Source organism: Alosa pseudoharengus, unplaced genomic scaffold (genome assembly GCF_046254945.1).
Source record: "Alosa pseudoharengus isolate Yale_2024_CS ecotype anadromous, Long Island Sound unplaced genomic scaffold, YU_APseudo_1.1 YU_APseudo_1.1_scf_8, whole genome shotgun sequence".
In the NCBI taxonomy this organism is placed as follows: domain Eukaryota; kingdom Metazoa; phylum Chordata; class Actinopteri; order Clupeiformes; family Clupeidae; genus Alosa; species Alosa pseudoharengus.
The window spans coordinates 25,894,615-25,911,876 of record NW_027468870.1 but is presented as its reverse complement, the minus strand read 5'-3'; the positions used below and the strand labels follow the sequence as shown (position 1 = coordinate 25,911,876).

General features: G+C 43.1%; 1 protein-coding gene across 3 annotated transcripts in view; it reads right to left on the bottom strand.

Moving 5' to 3' along the window:
- Positions 1-17,262, bottom strand: part of klhl13 (kelch-like family member 13) — an 82,573-nt gene that overhangs the window by 42,821 nt on the left and 22,490 nt on the right. The window contains exon 1 of one of the 3 annotated variants that reach the window (XM_076274080.1): positions 6,222-6,638. The exons of the other annotated variants lie outside the window; for them this stretch is intronic. Coding sequence (XP_076130195.1) covers positions 6,222-6,319 — 98 coding nt within the window. The 5' untranslated portion in view covers positions 6,320-6,638. Of the gene's footprint in view, positions 1-6,221; positions 6,639-17,262 lie in introns of those variants that run through there. 3 annotated transcript variants of the gene reach the window in all.

The following is a 17,262-nucleotide window of genomic DNA, read 5'->3' as shown; positions in this document are numbered from 1 at the left end:
CTGTCATGCCTGTCTGGTCGTCTTAAGGGTCCGCAACGATGATGCAGCCAATTCCTCCCCCCTGCGTAACCTTCAGGAAGCCCAGGAAGGTCAGAGAAAGCCTCCTGGTCCGAATGCTCTCAGACAAAAAGGGACACAGGTGCAAAGAGAAAATCCAGACAGGTGTGAGGAGAAGATAAAAAAAAATGAGAGAAAGAAGGAGAAAGAAAACATCAGGGTGCCACTGCTGTAGCTGTAGTTTTAACAGCCCCATAGACTGGTTTGTGAATGTTAACCTAAGGGGACAGAGGGGTTGAGAGAGAGAGAAAAAAGAGAGAGGAGAGAGAGAGAGAAATAATTTATAATTAAGGGAGACTTGAGCGAGTGCTGGCTGACAGGTTATTAATATTCACACTGATTAAGGGCGAGTGCTCCATCATGGCTGCATTTTTTTTTTTATATATAAATATTGCAACGAACAAACTGTTATTGTTCTCTGTTTTTTTCTATCTGTCTGGGGGAAGAGATGGGTGGTACTTTTAAATTTACAAACAGACACCGTGAGATTTAAAGAGGGAGATGTGAAAAAATATCAATATGGCGTTGAAGACAGCCGGATATGAACTAAAACTATAAGTGGTAGTTGTTAAACCAAAAAAGTTCTTATTCACTCTGTTTCTCAACACTTGTTGCCTACAACTAGCTAAATGGTGCTTACAACAGGGTCTCCTAACTCACTTTGGCTTAGATAGTTATGTCACTTTGCAGGTCGCTTTGGATCTTCAAATGTCACATGTGCCTTCATATGAATCTCCACACTGAGTAAAGCAGATGGGAGCACTTAGGACACTGGGAGACTTCTGGTACTGGTCTGGCTCTCTGTGGCTACATCTACACTATGTCGGATACAAATGTATCCAACGCACTTTTGTTACGATTTGCCCTCCCTTCCACATTAGACCATCAGATCAGCATATCCGAAGTGGAGCAATTTGGATCCGCTGGAGATCCCGAACTCATTTTGCTTCCCAGCCGTATCGGACGACTGTGGACTTTGTGTCTGTAGTGTGTTGCGGAACCATCTGAAAACAGATGACGTACAAGCCCATGTACCCTTCCCTGATTCGTTGTGCTCGTTTCACGTGATGATGGCCATGCTGCTTTGTTTTCGTGAGAAGTAGCCTACATTTATTCATTTGACAGCCATACAGTAAATGGCAACAGATTATATGCAATTTAAAGACACTATATTGAACTGTGTAGGCTATGTGACAAATAAATCTCTCTTGATCATTAGGAGCACTGTGTAGGGTATGTTATAATGTCCATAACACGAGGTAGGCTATTTTATTTGTTTGTCGTTAGTCGACAAAGCTACCTGGCATTCTGTGTAAACTATAGGCCTATTCCACTGCGACCAATAGGCAAATGTAAAGAAGCAACAATCTAAATCAGGGATGGGCAACTGGTGGCCCGCGGGCCGCATGCGGCCCTCCTCCTCACTCAGTGCGGCCCGCAGATCAATTTTGAAATGTCATTAAAATGTTCGTTTTTACCACATCTAAACATCCTTATTGTAATGATACGGTCCACCGATAGGGGCGCTTCCTATATAAATAATCCCAGCGGAGTCAAGCTTTCTTCACTACAGCCAGCGAGCGAGGAAGAGATACAGAGAGCTGCTTATAAAGAAAACTCAGAATTGTAGCCTACTATTTTAGACAGGGTGGGAAACAGCTGATCTTATCATGAAATTCAAAGTCAAGTTATGTATTTAGTAGGCTATGCTTAGAAACAAAATCAGCTGTGAACGATTTCAACTTAAGTCACCTACAACACCATGCACGAAGATAACTAAAAGAAGGCTACATCGGAGCTGCTAGAGCCGTTGTCGTAGCCGACCAGGTCAAGCAGGGTTCCCACGGGTCATGGAATTTCAAGAATACCATCAGCATTTTAATAGTCTATTCCAGACATGGAACGTCAGGGAATTATATATTTGCCGGGCAAAGTCGTGGAATATCAGGGAATTTTGTTGTAGTAGTTTAAAATTGACTTGCCAAAATGCATTAATACAAATACTGTATACATGCAGCATTGGTGTTTATTGAGTTATTAGCTTTTTCAATTACTACTTGCTTGAGTGGTTGTCTCAATACCCATTTTTTAATTTTCCTGTCTTGGAAATTCTGGATTTTTGTCAGGGAAAAGTCATGGAATTTTACATTTACTTAGAGTGGGAACCCTGGTAAAGATACACTAACAACAGAGCCTTTTTACAAGAGCTATTACCCATCACAGTGGAAAAAAGGTGTATTGTGAATGTATAATATTTTTTTGTTTATTTCAAGTTCATTGGTGAATAGAAGTAACATTAAAAATGCATTTGAGTATAGAAAATATTAAATTAATGCATGTTGGTTTAATAAATCGTACAGCCATAGACTATACTGATTCCTGATATCCCAGTGGTGAACGTGCACGGTCACATTTGGCCCTCTGACACCGACAAGAACATTTTGTGGCCCTCTCTATCATCAAAGTTGCCCATCCCTGATCTAAATGTATCTAAATGTCTAAGTTGATTTCATTGTTGTTCTTTATACAATGACTGAAAAAAACTCATGTAGCCTGCTGGAAACCGTGGCTGTTGACGCAAACAAGCACCTATGACGGAGTGGGAGCAAAAACTTCTGACAGTAATATGTTTGTGCAGCATTGTGCAGTTTGTGCATATGAAATTCGCAACCCAATTATACAGATTATAATACTATGCAATAGCCTAGCTCACTGGGGTACATTGTGTACTGCCAAGTCGCAGCATGCTCATGAAGAAGCTAACTTTAAACATAGCCTAATTATTAGTGTTCGTTTGTTGTTCGTTGACAAATACCTGGCATTATAATGTGAATTTCTATAAATGCCTTCTTTTGCACCCAGGCAGTAGCCTAAACATCCCATTTCCCCCCAGTTTTCAGATTTTATCTAATGGTTATTTATTCCATACTTATTGACTATGCGTTTGTCATAATTTTCAAGGATTTTTAAGGCTTCCCAACTGATAGGCTACAGTGTTTGTGGACGCAGATCGGATTTGATCCGGAACCCCGTATCGAAACTGATTCGGTGTAGTGTAGCAGAGGCCTGTGACTCTGTCTCTCCCTTCCTCCAGACAAGAGCGTGGTCAGGGTAGAGCATAGACACTATGGTGTGTGTGTGTGAGTGTGTGTGTGTGTGTGTGGATATGCCCACCCCCTTCCCTTTTACCAGACCCCAAACACAGTTTTTGTCAGGGAAGAGGAGTATGATTGCTTGATTAATACACAGCATATAACCACACATACTGTACACACACACACACTCATCTCAAATGCACACACCAACAGGGAGCACAATCTCATTTCACTGTGACCCACCCCCACACCTCTGAATAATCCTCACCTTTCCTGTAGCGCTGCAAGAATAATCCTGACTGTGCCACACAAGCTCACAAACACACACACACACACACACACACACACACACACACACCTTATGTCTCACTCAAATCCCAGGCATGCACACTCACTCACACACGCACAAACACACACACAGTATATGAGAGGCCAGGCTGGAGGATATTTCAGGGTGCTGGTCCTTCTAAAGCCACCACTTCCACATCCTGTTCTGCTCACTGTTGTAAAAATGACCAAATCAACACAGAGGAAAAATGCAAGTATAAACACAGATGCACACACACACACACACACACACACAACTGACAGCTAAATTTTCTTTCAAAGCATGGCGCTTCCTCTCCCTCTGCAAACAGTGAGGAACCACAGCAAACCTATAATCAGACGCTCGCCATAAAACCCGGCTAAAGACACGGTGCACAATGCCGAGGGGCCAAAATAGCAACAGGGCAGGGCCACTTTCACATTCTGCCGCTCGGCTCGGCTTGGCTCAGCTGAGCCCGGCCAGGGAAGGGCACTTTAACAGCCTTTACAGTTCAGTGTGACAACACGACAAGAGGATCTGAGACAGAGAGCCCTAAGCAGCCTAACAGAGCTGTGACCCCGATGTGCCGGGACCATCAAGTGTTTCTGTCAGCCTACAAAAAAAGTAACAACTACATAGGATGAGGAAAATGTGTTATATAGGTGATTATGGATGACCTGACGTTTGGATAACAGAACATTTAATGGACTTTGAGGTTGCCACACATAGTGACATACATCACACATAGCAATAGTGTGATCCAATTTCCTTTTGGCTAGACTGCTAAAACTGACAAGTTTGTAGAAGTCTTTCTTTAAGCCACACATTGAGACTTTTCTTAACAGGACAGGACAGGACCTCAAAGGACAAACTGCTATTACGACTTTTAAATGCATGGTTGTGTTGGTCAAAGCCCAGTGGTTTAGTTCCATTACTCTCGTTGCCAAGCAAACATATCCCAGCATTCTGATGAGCATTAGCTTTGTAAAATCATGGTTGTCCTTAGCATAGTACAACAAAATTAAAGCTATGCTAGACATATTTATTCAACATGTTACTACTTTCTGCACCTCCACTGATCCACCAATATGTAAGTCATAAAGACACAGCCTAAACTTTACACCATACCTGGCGAATTGGTATGCAGGTAAATATAGTCAAATATTGGGGTTACATAAAAGTTTACTGATGTTCTAAAGAGCGTGTTGGAATAGGTATGTGGAAAATGATTGTGACGTGGTATACAATTTCAACTGAATAAAGAAGAGAATATCTGAATGCTTTGATCATTTGCTTTAATGTGTGTGTGACTTGTTTTTTTGTAAATATTAATCATGCTAAGTGAAAATGAATAACTATAATAATGCTTTTTGGGGGAAGGGTGGGGCGCCACAGAGCAATTCTGCTGATGGCATCCAAATGCCCAGTAGTGAGAAAGAACAGAGAGATAAGAGCTTTACTAAGAGGCATTTGTGATTCCTATAATGATCGTACATGTTTTTTTTTTTTTTTTATTGCCTTCTTATATATATATATATTGCCTTACTGTATCTACCTAAACAATGCGAGTTCAGGCATTTCAGACTAACCTGCCCATCACTATCAGGAATTTTGACATTTTGTGAGCAATGTTAAGGTTTAGCAGTCTAGGTTATGAAGCTATTTAAAACACCCCTTTCCAGTTTTTCACAAAAATGGGCCGTATTCATTCAGTGTAGGTTGGAGTCAAGGGAGGGGAAAGAGAGAGAGAGAGAGAGAGAGAGAGAGAGACACACACTGAAGTAAGGATCAAAGATCAGCATGTGCCCTGGGTTTGACCTAGAACTGTCGAAGTATTTATCCAGCTGATCTTCAGATTTATTAATCCACATGCCCGTTTAAAGCAAGAGGACAACACAAATGCAAGAATGAGAACGTCAGAGACTCCCCTAGACATATTTCTAGGAATACTGCAGGAATAGCTACAACATTCAAACTGTAAGACAATAGAGCACATATAAAAACAAACTCATGTATCCATATAGCGACGAACACACATACTCTATCTGGATTAATCTATAAATATGCCTATCCTGTTTATTTACCCTTAATCGTTGTAAGCGATCGTTTTTGGCCTGCGCATTAGGGATCTAATAAAGTTCCGTACTTCCAAGAACAGGGATACCGGAAAGGCGCTCACGGGCATGCGAATAGGCATACAAGCCCGTCTGTACCTTGCTCTTGCTGTTTTAGAAAAGGGGAAAGATTAACATTTTGGGAAGCCACAAAAACCACTGGAATTCACGACAAATAAAACACCCCGGACAAAAGACAGGCTCCTCTCGAGCAAACGCAAAGACACGTACACCGTGGAAGCGCATAAAAATGGACCCGAGGAGGAGAGGAGAGCATCCGAGTCAGAGAGAGAAAGAGGAGAGAAAGAGAGGGGGAGAGTATATGCGAAGTACCACGACGGGAACGCTTACAAAATCATACACACGACACTAGACACATCTAACAGAAAAAAAAATAACCGTACAGCCCTGGATCAAATAACATTGGATCCATCCATGCGCAAAACACCAGCACACAACAACCTCCGAGGTCCAATAAAACCGAGGAAAAGAGGGAGGGGAGAGGAGAGGATAGCGGTGACACAAAAAAGCAAACAGACGGAAACATTAAACCGAAAGAGACGTAAACAATGTAAAATCCTATCCATAACAGGTTCATATCATGCTACCTCCACAACAACCACCGTGCATGGTTTCGCTCGTACTTACATGTAGGCTGGCGAGAGTGGAGAGGACCTGGAGGTTTTAAGGACGGGCACTGGGAATTTCCAGCTGACGGGAGAACCGCTTTTCCATTTCAACGGCATGTTGTCACCACCGAAAGGCTACAGCTGCGATAACGACGGCAAACTGCGATTCCATGAACAGGGCAGCAGCGAGGGCGTCCATTCCACACTACCCACACCGAGAGCGGAGGGGGGGAGGATGGCAGGACGCAGCCAGCAACAGCAATGGAGGTAGCGGTAGCAGCAGCAGGAGCCGAGCAAGTTAAAGGTTAACAGCTCAGGCTAACGACAGTCTAAAGCTAATATCACTGCCACCCGCAACGCGAAATCGATGCCTCCTTTTCTGCCCGCAGCGAGATACGTGAAGGCTGTGTGGTATACTTCCTGAGAGGATGGGGGGGAAGAGAGAAGGCGCCTGCGCTCCTGTCAGATGTGCAGAGGCGCAGCGATGCTACTGCCCTGGCAGCTCAACAGTAGTGGCACCTTGTTAAAAAGCCCAGCAGCCTGCAGTGCCGGGTTGTTATAGGAAGAACTGGGAAGGAGGGAGGAGTGAAAGGGAGAGCAAGAATGACACGGAAAAAAAGACTGCGCAGGCACAGCGACTGATTTCAGTCCAAATATATCTAGCGAAAGAAACTCAATGAATCAGAACTAGACCTATAAAATGCAGAAACTTGCTACAAAAATAGCTCTGAAATACATGCGATATGAACTAATCTAGACGAGCTGGTAAGTCAGTTGCTCCGAGGTCATGAGTGGTGGTGGCGGATGACTTCAGACGCACTTCGCACCCGGCAGCGAACTCAGTCGGGGCAATAACTACCATAGCCTCGCCCACGGCATCACGGCGGATTCGGGACTTGGAGCGCAAAATCTGCCGCCAGCGTTTCTCCGCCGTTGTCAGGTCAACTGCATCTCCGAGCAAGTCGAGTGCGGGACTGTCAAACCCAGGAACAGTGCTCGTTTTAGCGATTACGACCCAGCCCATCCACAGAGCTGTCAAGCAGTCAGAGAGGATGCCATCTCCTAGGCACGCACTGTACAATTTGCACCAGAATTCTCCTGTTTCATCGTAGACTACAAAAACTGCTCGCCCCCTATGGCCAGTGCATATTTGGGTCATAAACAGAATTTTGGCCTACATTTTTCAAAGACATTTTTTGGTAGACTCCAGCATTACTGAAAATATGTGTTGCCTCCATGTCTTTTGTTGTGCATTATCAGAGCCTCAAAGGAATGTGTTGTGTAAGAGGTGACTGAATACAGCAATGTGGCCAGTCAGTTATTGTGGGTTACAAGGTAATTCTCTAAAATCATACACACAAGCAAAACGGGGAGAGTTTGGGTACTTGTGACAGACAATTCATTCAGAAATAATGCCAAGCCAGTAAATGTGATCTGACATTTGAACTATCTGTTAACTATGAATGTCCCAAGGCAGTTGACAGGCCCAAAGAGGCAAGGACAAAAAACAGCATTCAACCAGAATTCAAAGGCTGCTGGCATATAAAGTCCAGTAGCGATCTAAACCAAAAGATATGTGCCAACAGACCTGATCAATCTATCCTACCAACTCAAACATCTTCACACAGGTACAACTATGGGGCTCAAAAACATCATCTCCACTTCCTCCAGGCATTCTCCACACCACATCAGTCAGCCAATTGGACAGCACTTTTCCCGATCACCCACCAATCACATGCCAGCGTCATCCCCACATCTGACCCCGCCTTCTCGTAATCTTGGAAAAACCCAACCTCTCGCCTTGCATTAATCACTATCCACAAAAAACAATGGGGGAAAAAAACACCACTTCAATCTTTTTTTTCCTCCTGTGCTTTTTCAGGGCACAATGAAGAATCATTTCTGGGTGGTAATGGTGGCCGCAATGGTAGGGCTTTGGGGAGAGAGCGATAGCAGTGGAGGGCTCCCTCTTTTGTGTGAGTGGGGGGGCGAGGGGGGGGGGGTCTGGTGTGATAAAGGGCGGGTGGGTGTGCAGACAAAGGCCATCCGAGGGGATTTATCCTCTTTTGTCTACAGGCAGAAGGGCTGAGTGGGGCCAGATTAGAGCCCATTAAATCGACAAATGAACTACAATGAATTCATATTTCACTGTGTGTGTGTGTGTGTACGTGTGTGTGTGTGAAGGGGGGTCTCTGTGTTTGTGGGGGAGGGGCTGAGTGTATGCATGCGTGTGTGTGCGCGTGTGTGTGTGTGTGTGTGTGTGTGTGTGTGTGTGTCTGGGTGCAGTTGAGCAATTTGAAAGTATACAAGCCATTGTGTGTGGGTGTGCGTCTTTTCAAAGAGTGCAACAGTACATTGACATGGCCACTTTGACCACTCACGGAGAACATGGGCCAATCAAACATCCAGAGAGATTAAGGGGGCATACTCATGTGCCACAATAAACAGCAACAAACAATCACGCAAACACATACACACATCTACAAGTGACTATGCACTCCCCTACAGTTCTGCAACCAATAGTCTATACATCCCACAGATTTAAGGATTTTGAGGGCTACGACAGCAGAATAGCATAATAAAGGATAATGCTTAATTACCAGCATTGCAAACGTCACTGACAGCTTTCAAAATATATCAATTTATTCAAACCATTCCTATTGTCACCGTCAGAGTTGAAGCTGTCATTTATCCTCATCCGACATTCATCACCTCCCACACATTCATACCATCACACACGCACAGGAACGCACGCACACAGAAATAAACACCCAGAGCGTGGAGTTGGAGGAGCCAACAGAGTGATGGATTCAGCTCTGGGTAGTGCGAGCTGCTGCCGCCTGCACACCATGCTCCCTGAGCAGATCTTCCTTTGACTCATGCAGGAACCATATATACCCAAACCAGTATATGTAACCAAAAATATTGGTTTGCTAAGGACTTTTATGTTGAAAAATGTATGTGTGGCGGTCATCTTTTTGCTTTTCAGCTAGTGTTGCTAGGTTCACACTGCTGTGGTTCAGTGGTTCACCAAAGCTTCATTTGCCCATCACTACAGTAAGGCATTCAGCAATACTCTGCTAGCCAAGCTAATGTCCCCAAACCGGTGCTGCAGATCTACTGGGGTTTATTTGAACTGGGATTGAGTTTGGGCATGTGACCACAATAATCACACTTTATTTGACAGCAGTAATAGCTTAACACTGATTTGTCACGTGAGAATGTTTAATGTTTTAAAAGGGGTTCATTGACATGACACTAGATAAGTACAGACATTGAGCAGTATTATTGGCAATGGCATTATTGGCAATGTACGGTATATAAGTACTGACCCTTTTGGGTATATGTAGGCGGGTATGTATATATGTATATAAAGGTAAGTGTATGCATGCATATGCAAACACACTGTATTTGTTTGTTACTCTTAAAAATGTGAGAGGGGGGGGGCTGATATAAGCTGTAGCTTCTGACCATATCCATTGGTTACGACAAATAAAATTCATTCATTCATTCATTCATTCAGTGTAGCTGTAGCTCAGGCAGCTTTTCCCCCCTTTTCCACAAAACATATGATTCAGACACAAATAGTTTCTGTCTCTGGACTGCTGACAAAATACCATCACTCTTGTAGATCTTAACATCAAGGTCAATACGCTTATTGAAAAGCATGGTAACTACCTTACTTGGCTTGTGGGAAAAGAAAATATCAAGATCTAAAATGGTCCATTATCTAACATGCTGGGTCCACAGTGATCCAAGAGTGGCAAAATCGAGATGAAAAATTCATGCTGTCCAATTATAGCTTTTAATTAAAGAGACAGATTTCATAACGCAGTCTGTTTAGGCACACCTCCCTCTCTACATCCTTTTACCACTATTTGCAATTCCAATGATTCATTAAAAATCATAAAGCAACCCCTCCACCACCTCACCACATCCCTTTCTCCTCCCCGCTCAAAAACAAAGAAACATCTGAACATGACAAACAGCATCCTTCCATGCAATCAAGTTCAGACGGTCCACTTTGATTTTTTCAAAGGAAGGCCCCCGTGCCAAATCCAGGCAATCACTCTGAAACCGCAGCAGGCTAATACGATGTGATAGAGATGGTATTGACTGCTAAGATATGCAGCACCAAAATGGTCCATGACCTGTAAGTCTATGGTAAACTTAGAGCAGATAAAAGAAGCATCATCGCATTAAAGCAAGCCACACAGATCCCCTAGGCAAAGCTTCTAAACGAAGCCCGTAACTAGCCCAAATGAATGTATTAGCACGAATACAGTTAACCGCATGCTATAACCACATGGTAACCACATGTTCTCAGGCAACACTAACTGCCTACTAAGGCACCCAAAGTACAAAGACGTTGCCCAATGTATCCAATGGCAGCTAAATGCCAACATTTTCAGCAAAGTCCATACCATCTTATCCTCAAGCCTCCGTGTTACTAGATATTTTTGGCAGGTCTCTCCTGTTGCCAGCATCACTTACCTAATTATGCATCTTAAAAACATGAGTGTGCTAAACAGAAACAAACATTACAACAAAATGAAAGCACACATTAACAGAAATTGCTCTATGTAGTACAGTGGACATTCAAAAGGTGTACAGTCCCATAGGTTTGTTCACTCACTATACTTATTCTCCAAGGTAAATGTATGCTCCTGACATGAAATGCCCTCACAAAAGGTCTTTGAGAACATAACATGCAATTTTTAGTAATTACACAAGGCCATTAAAACCAGTAGTCAAACACGCAAGGAGAACAGGCCAAAAGTGACATTCACACGATATATAAGACAGCAGATAAACCTCAGGTCTCCATTAGCCTCCATTGCCCTTGCTCCTTACAACATGATGTAATGGTCTCAGTTTCTTAAAAGCAAGCAGGTTACCTTCTGATGAAGGGGGGTCAGCCATTACACTTTGCACTGGACATACCTGTGAATTTGTTCTTCATCAGCCTGGGCTGAAATGACCCCTTTTTAATAGAGTTAAAGAATTCTTCATACAAAAGGAGTTAAAAACATGGATGGGAGCAAATGAGAGCTGAGAAATTCACCGGAATAACCTGCAAGACACCACAAGACAAATGAGCCCATTTTCCGCCTTGCAACAGACACCTCAATTAGCGCGCTAATCAGTATACAAATGAACAACCAGAGGCGAGTCTAACAAGTTAAGGCCAAATCAAAATCAATGGAGTCCACAGCCAACTGCAAATGGCCTGTGCTCCATCTGAAAGACTGCATCCATTAAGATGGTCCTGATAATGTGTGGAAAGAGACCAGGCAAAAGACCTACTCTTCTGTTCCTCCCATAGACAGACTCCTTCTATACACTTCCGGCTGCAAACCTATGAACTAGCATGCAGGCTACATAAATAACAGGCAAGAGACGCGCTGACAATAGCCTTCATTACCGTTATACATCACCGTGGTTGGCAAGGGAGGAATATGTGAACATCCTGTTTTCCTGTAGTATTTTTATATCTATATGTGAGATCATTTCGGACACGAGACAGAGCTCTTAAGCTTGACAATGGCGCTTAGTGAATGACCGGTGTTGACTAAAGTGAAACAAGATAAAATTATCTGAATATTGAATATCACCAGGCAGGCTGTTGCAGATAGGACACATTAATACTATTAGCCAAACTACAGTGCACATATTTTTAACTTGGGTGGTTGGGACTGACTCTCTAAAGTTAGTGACTTCCACTCCTCTTTGTCGTGTGAATGGAACGTTCACATTCTTTTCCAAAATAGATGTGAGTGAGCGATGGCTGGCTGAGGATGGATTAGGAGCAGCTGTTGGTGCAAAGTCATCTCCAGAAGGCAAAATCCTGTCAAACCGATTACGAAACCAATGGCATAGGGAGAGGTAAATAGAAAGGGCTAAAAGCTATAAACATCCAAATTTAACAAGGAAAAAGTAACAACCTTAACAACTGGACAATCTTAGCAGTGTGCCTTTGAGATCACTGGCGCATCCGTTTTATTTTTGCTTTCCTCTTTTTTCTCCTCTACAAGATCTATTGGTGATCTCATTTTCTTGCATTTTTAGTCTGGTGGAACAGGCACTGTAGCCTGCACTCTTCTATTCCGTTAGAGCTGCGAATTCAATTCAGTACAAGTCAAGTTTAATTTCAGTCCTACAGGGAGGTTTCTTTCTCAAAGACAGCAGGCACTTTAACAAAACTGCTTTAAAGAAATCCAAAGCCGACATCCCAAAACAGTGAGTGTTGGGTGACAAGAGTCATGCGACACTGTGTTCCAAACTGAGGACTGAGTGTGAGAGGGAGGGAGGGAGGGAGTGAAAGAGGGGAAGAGTTATCGACAGAACAGAGATGGCCCGGGCTCTGGGTGTTATCTGTCGTTTAGAGGGGAACATAGGCGTGTAATGGCCAAAGCCATGTGAGCGGCACTCACACTCCCCTACGGACACGAGGACATGCAGGGGGGCATCATTACTACTGCAGAGGAGCTGGACATGGCTAATGAGAGAGAGGGGGAGATGGAGAGAGAGAGAGAGGACGACAGGGCTAATGAGAGAAAGAAAGAACAAAAAGAGGAGATTGAAGTGAGGTGGGCTGAGACAAGGAATTAGAAAGCAACTTCTGACATTTTATTAATTTGTGATTTTTCGAACTAAAAATGACATCAGTCCAAATCACCAGAAAAAACGCACCCAAACTTATAACTTGTTTTAAGGTTAAAATTGCAAATGTATAATGCAGCTCCATTTGGGCAGAAATGGTGTATGAAGGAGAGAAAAGGAGAGATGGAGTGTGTGTGTGTGTGTGTGTGGTCAGAGTACAAAACAAACCATCAAGAAACTCCCTCTCACTCCCTTCATGTGAAAACTATTCCTAGAGGAGGGCTCTAAGAGGAGCACTGAGGCATCAGGTTCCCTACTCATGTCATCTTAACACACCTACACCACTAAGCTCTGGTAACTCACCAAGACAAGCCCACAACAGTCCACATGCATGAGATGTGTGGGCAGTTACAGGTTTATACTATTTCAGGTGTATCCACACATGTGGACTGCCTGTACATCCCTTGTCTGTTCCTGTAGAAAACCCACCAAAAATGTGCCAGTGGACATTCTGGAATGATTCTCTCTGGTCAGACGTGTTGTTTTTAAAGACATCTTTGGCATTTCACATCCAAACAATGTCATTTACTTGTGTCATTACAAATAAACGTCCCAAGTGTGAAGTCTTTCGCACAAGCAGGGCAAGATATGCGAAGAACAGACTGACAAAATCAAATGTACAGACAGACAGACATTTATTACTTTATAGATAGATGGGTAAGAGGGCTTCAGAAAGCCTGTGAAAAGACGATATCCCAAGCTATGGACTCAAGGGAAATTTGTCTGTGTGGTTTGATGTAATAATAGTTGTTTTTACACTGAGATTGCACAACATTCCCGGGAAGAGGAGACGTCTTTATGCCGCATAGTGTGTCTAAAAACGAGGCGAAACATTGCCAGCCTGGTACTTCATACCGCGAGTGTTTACATATAAGCCGGCATATTGAGGAGCCAGGACCAAATAGCAAAATGAAGCGGGACGTGCAATATTGGGTGAGGAGTAGCCTGCCACATGGGAACACATGGGAATGAACAAATGATTTTCTGAACTGGGGATAATCACTAATTTTACCCCCATAACTTTTGACAACTGAAAATAAAATGTGACAATGAACAGAAAGCCTCTTCAATGTGCTTAATCGCCATGTAGGCTAGCCTACATGTTAATCAAATTAATGTATGAAAATAAAGTTCAAAGAGTCAGATGTAGGCTACAGTTAAGTTATGTTGGCCATTCATCTACAAATGCTTTTCTTATTGTTGCCAAGGAGTTCATGCTTTCTTTCATCACTGGATTTTAGGATAGCCTATAAGGCAACCGACTGCATTCCGACCCACAATCAACTCTAGCAGGCGTTAAATGACTGGAAGCTTTGGGGATTTAAAGATTGTCGTAATGTGCCGTCTCTGCTATTGCTGCTTTTGATTAGTCAGATTTACAATCTCCTATGGTGGGTTGGACACATGTAGTGTCATCAAAACGCCCGCCCAGATTACCCATTCCGCCTTAACGCATTTACACTGGTGCCGGAATGAATCGCTTCGCCTTTATGTCTACCCTACCTGGTGGTAAAAAGGTGCTAAAGAAACCTCTGTCCTACTAAAACAGGCCTACCTCAATGCTTCCTTTAGAAGTTCATTCTAGTCTTGACTACAGAGAAGAATACAAGAGAAAAGATAGGTGGTAATATTGAGATGCTTTGAAATTTAACAGGTCGTTCCTGGCAGTCGAATAATATGTTGTTTAATTATACAATGAGGCCTCTAGATCATCTACCTGAATGCCCTCTTTTTTAAGTTCATTCCACGTTGAAATTGAACGTGCTGAATATGATAATAACCCTATGGGGATGAAATTCTTATGCAGGAACCCTGCTGACAAAATATGTCCATGTAGCAGCAGATGTGGAGCGGGGCATCCTGCAGGTGGCCACAGCATTTGTCAGGGGTGAGAGATCACACAAACCTGGCAGAGAACAATACTCAACTTCTTACATGACTGATGGCTTCCTCTTCCACATTGCTTGTCAAAATACAAGCATTAAACAGAAACGTTACATTAGAATAAAAAATAAACAGTCTTTCTGATGAGACTGACCCATTTTCTCAAAAGCATAAACGTAAACCATGGAAGACAGACACAGAATTCATTTATCCGAGGGCCACTGTGCTATAGTTGGATAACCGACTAAGCACCTTTCTGTTTACAATCCGTGCAAAGCCTGGGTGCTGGCTAGCTTGCAGCTGAGCTGCAGGTCACTTTAGTAATGCTAAACATGCGGCCATTGAGAAGAGAGAGGCTGAATGGGGAATAGAGAAGAGAGGGCCGATAGGAGAGGACCCGCCCTTTCACTTCCAGCAGGGGTGTCATGGACGGATCTGCTGCCAGTTGAGGCAGCATGGAGGCTGCCAGGTGCTTAAGGAAGCTGAGCTAACTCCATTACAGCATTAAACCGCACTAATGACATTAGGAGAGCAGGCACTGCAACTCCATGTCACACAACAGCACGACATGCAAAGGTTCATGAGGAGGGTGAGAGTGTGTGTGTGTGTGTGTGTGTGTGTGTGTGTGTGTGTGTGTGTGTGTGTGTGTGTGTGCTTATTCGTATGCACAAGAATAGAATGTGCATGTGTACCCTATGTGTGAGAAAGACGAGCAATGCAGATGTGGTTTGCTTAATACGCATACTAGAGGAAAAGACACACAAAGTATACGTGCAGGTAAGTCTGTGGCTAAGTGTGGGGGGGTAAGACAATATATAGAATGCAATATATAGAAGTCAGTCTGCTTGTCTGCACTGTTCAGCTTTGTGAGTGGTTTGGTTGCGAACTGTGTCTGTGTGTTAGAATGTGTGCGACACAAGAGGACACACTCAGACAAGAGTTAAAATGGGCTTTTCTGAGTGCTTTCCTGTGTTCCAACATGTACACCTCTGAGTGCGGATTAATGTTCCATGTTTGTGTGTGTGTGTGTGTGTGCCCAAGAGAGCAAGCAAACGAGAGTATGAATGAGAGAAAGAGATGGAGGGAGAGGGAGAGAGAGGAGGAGAAAGAGGACTGAACAGCATTAGTGACACACATTCTCAGGAAGCGGCCTGTTATCGCAGATAAACTCCTACCATCTACTGGCCACATGGGGAAGTGATTGGACTTCAGCAGAAATGCTGCACCGTCCTCCCTCTTCTCAGCAACTCTAGCCACCACCACACAAACATGCTACTCAACACTTGTTGCACTCCGTCCATGGTGTCACTTCAACACAATCAACATTTCAATTCCAAATATTAATCTACCAACAAATTGAATCTACCTCTCAGAATGAGAGAGAGAGAGAAACAGAGAGAGAGCAGGCAGGTGTGTGTGTGTGTATGACAGAGAGAGAGAGAGACAGACAGAGAGAGAGAGAGAGAGAGACAGAAAGAGAGAGATCCCCTGTGACTAGGCAGAGCATAAGCACAGGCTGGCACCACACCTCTGTCCTCACCCACTTAATTAAAACCCAATCTACTGGCTCTGTGTGACACTGCTATTCATATACTTCTATAATTAGAGCAACTGAGCCACTGGGGCCTATATGGAGGGAGAGGTCTGAAGAAAGGGAGGCACAGGACTGTGCCCAGTGGAAGAATGACAACAACTATTCTAGCTCACCCTCTCTTCAATAAACTTTGTTTTGAAGAGGTAACAGATTTGGATGGGCAGGTCTGAACAGGTCAACATGGCATACTGTAGATAAAGGTAATGGTATGGAAAACCATATAATTCTATGAGGAAATAGTTGTAACATTACCTAGCTGTAGCAGATCAGCTACATATTAATGGATCCACAGCAATGGCAAGAGAGTCGTGCGGTCAGGTGCTATAATGACGAGAAATGAAATCTGTCTTTTTTCGGAAGATTCAGTGTTTTTCGTGAAACCCATGTTCGGATAAAGGTTGATGGAAAAGTACCAGTATTTTGTGACCACAGTATACAAAATTATACTGACTGTATGGAAAAATGTAGGTGGTTTTTAAACAACATTGAGAGAGCTCTGAATTTTGCATGCAAGTAATGGGAGCCATAGACTTCGTCACACTCACCAGCCCCGTGTGCCGACATAAAATTATTACCAGACAAAGCACTCAAAATCCTCCATAAAAATGCATGGGGTAAGTTCGTAACGCCAATAAGTCTTAATGGCTGTGCAACATTTACAGGTGTTTAAATATATCTTTAGACTGTATTTGCAATTTCCAAAAAATGTCAGGTGGCACAACCAAAAGTTCTTTCTTTTTTCTGAGAGTGTCAACAGTGCTTAACATTATTAATTAGTAGTTGACCTTGGTATTAAAAGTAACTCATGAATACTTTTTAATACTTTATTAAAAGGTGAATAAATGCTTTACAAAAAGTATATTGTTTGGTAGAATAATTAGGGAAAAGTACAACATATTTTTCAACCATTTGTTCACTT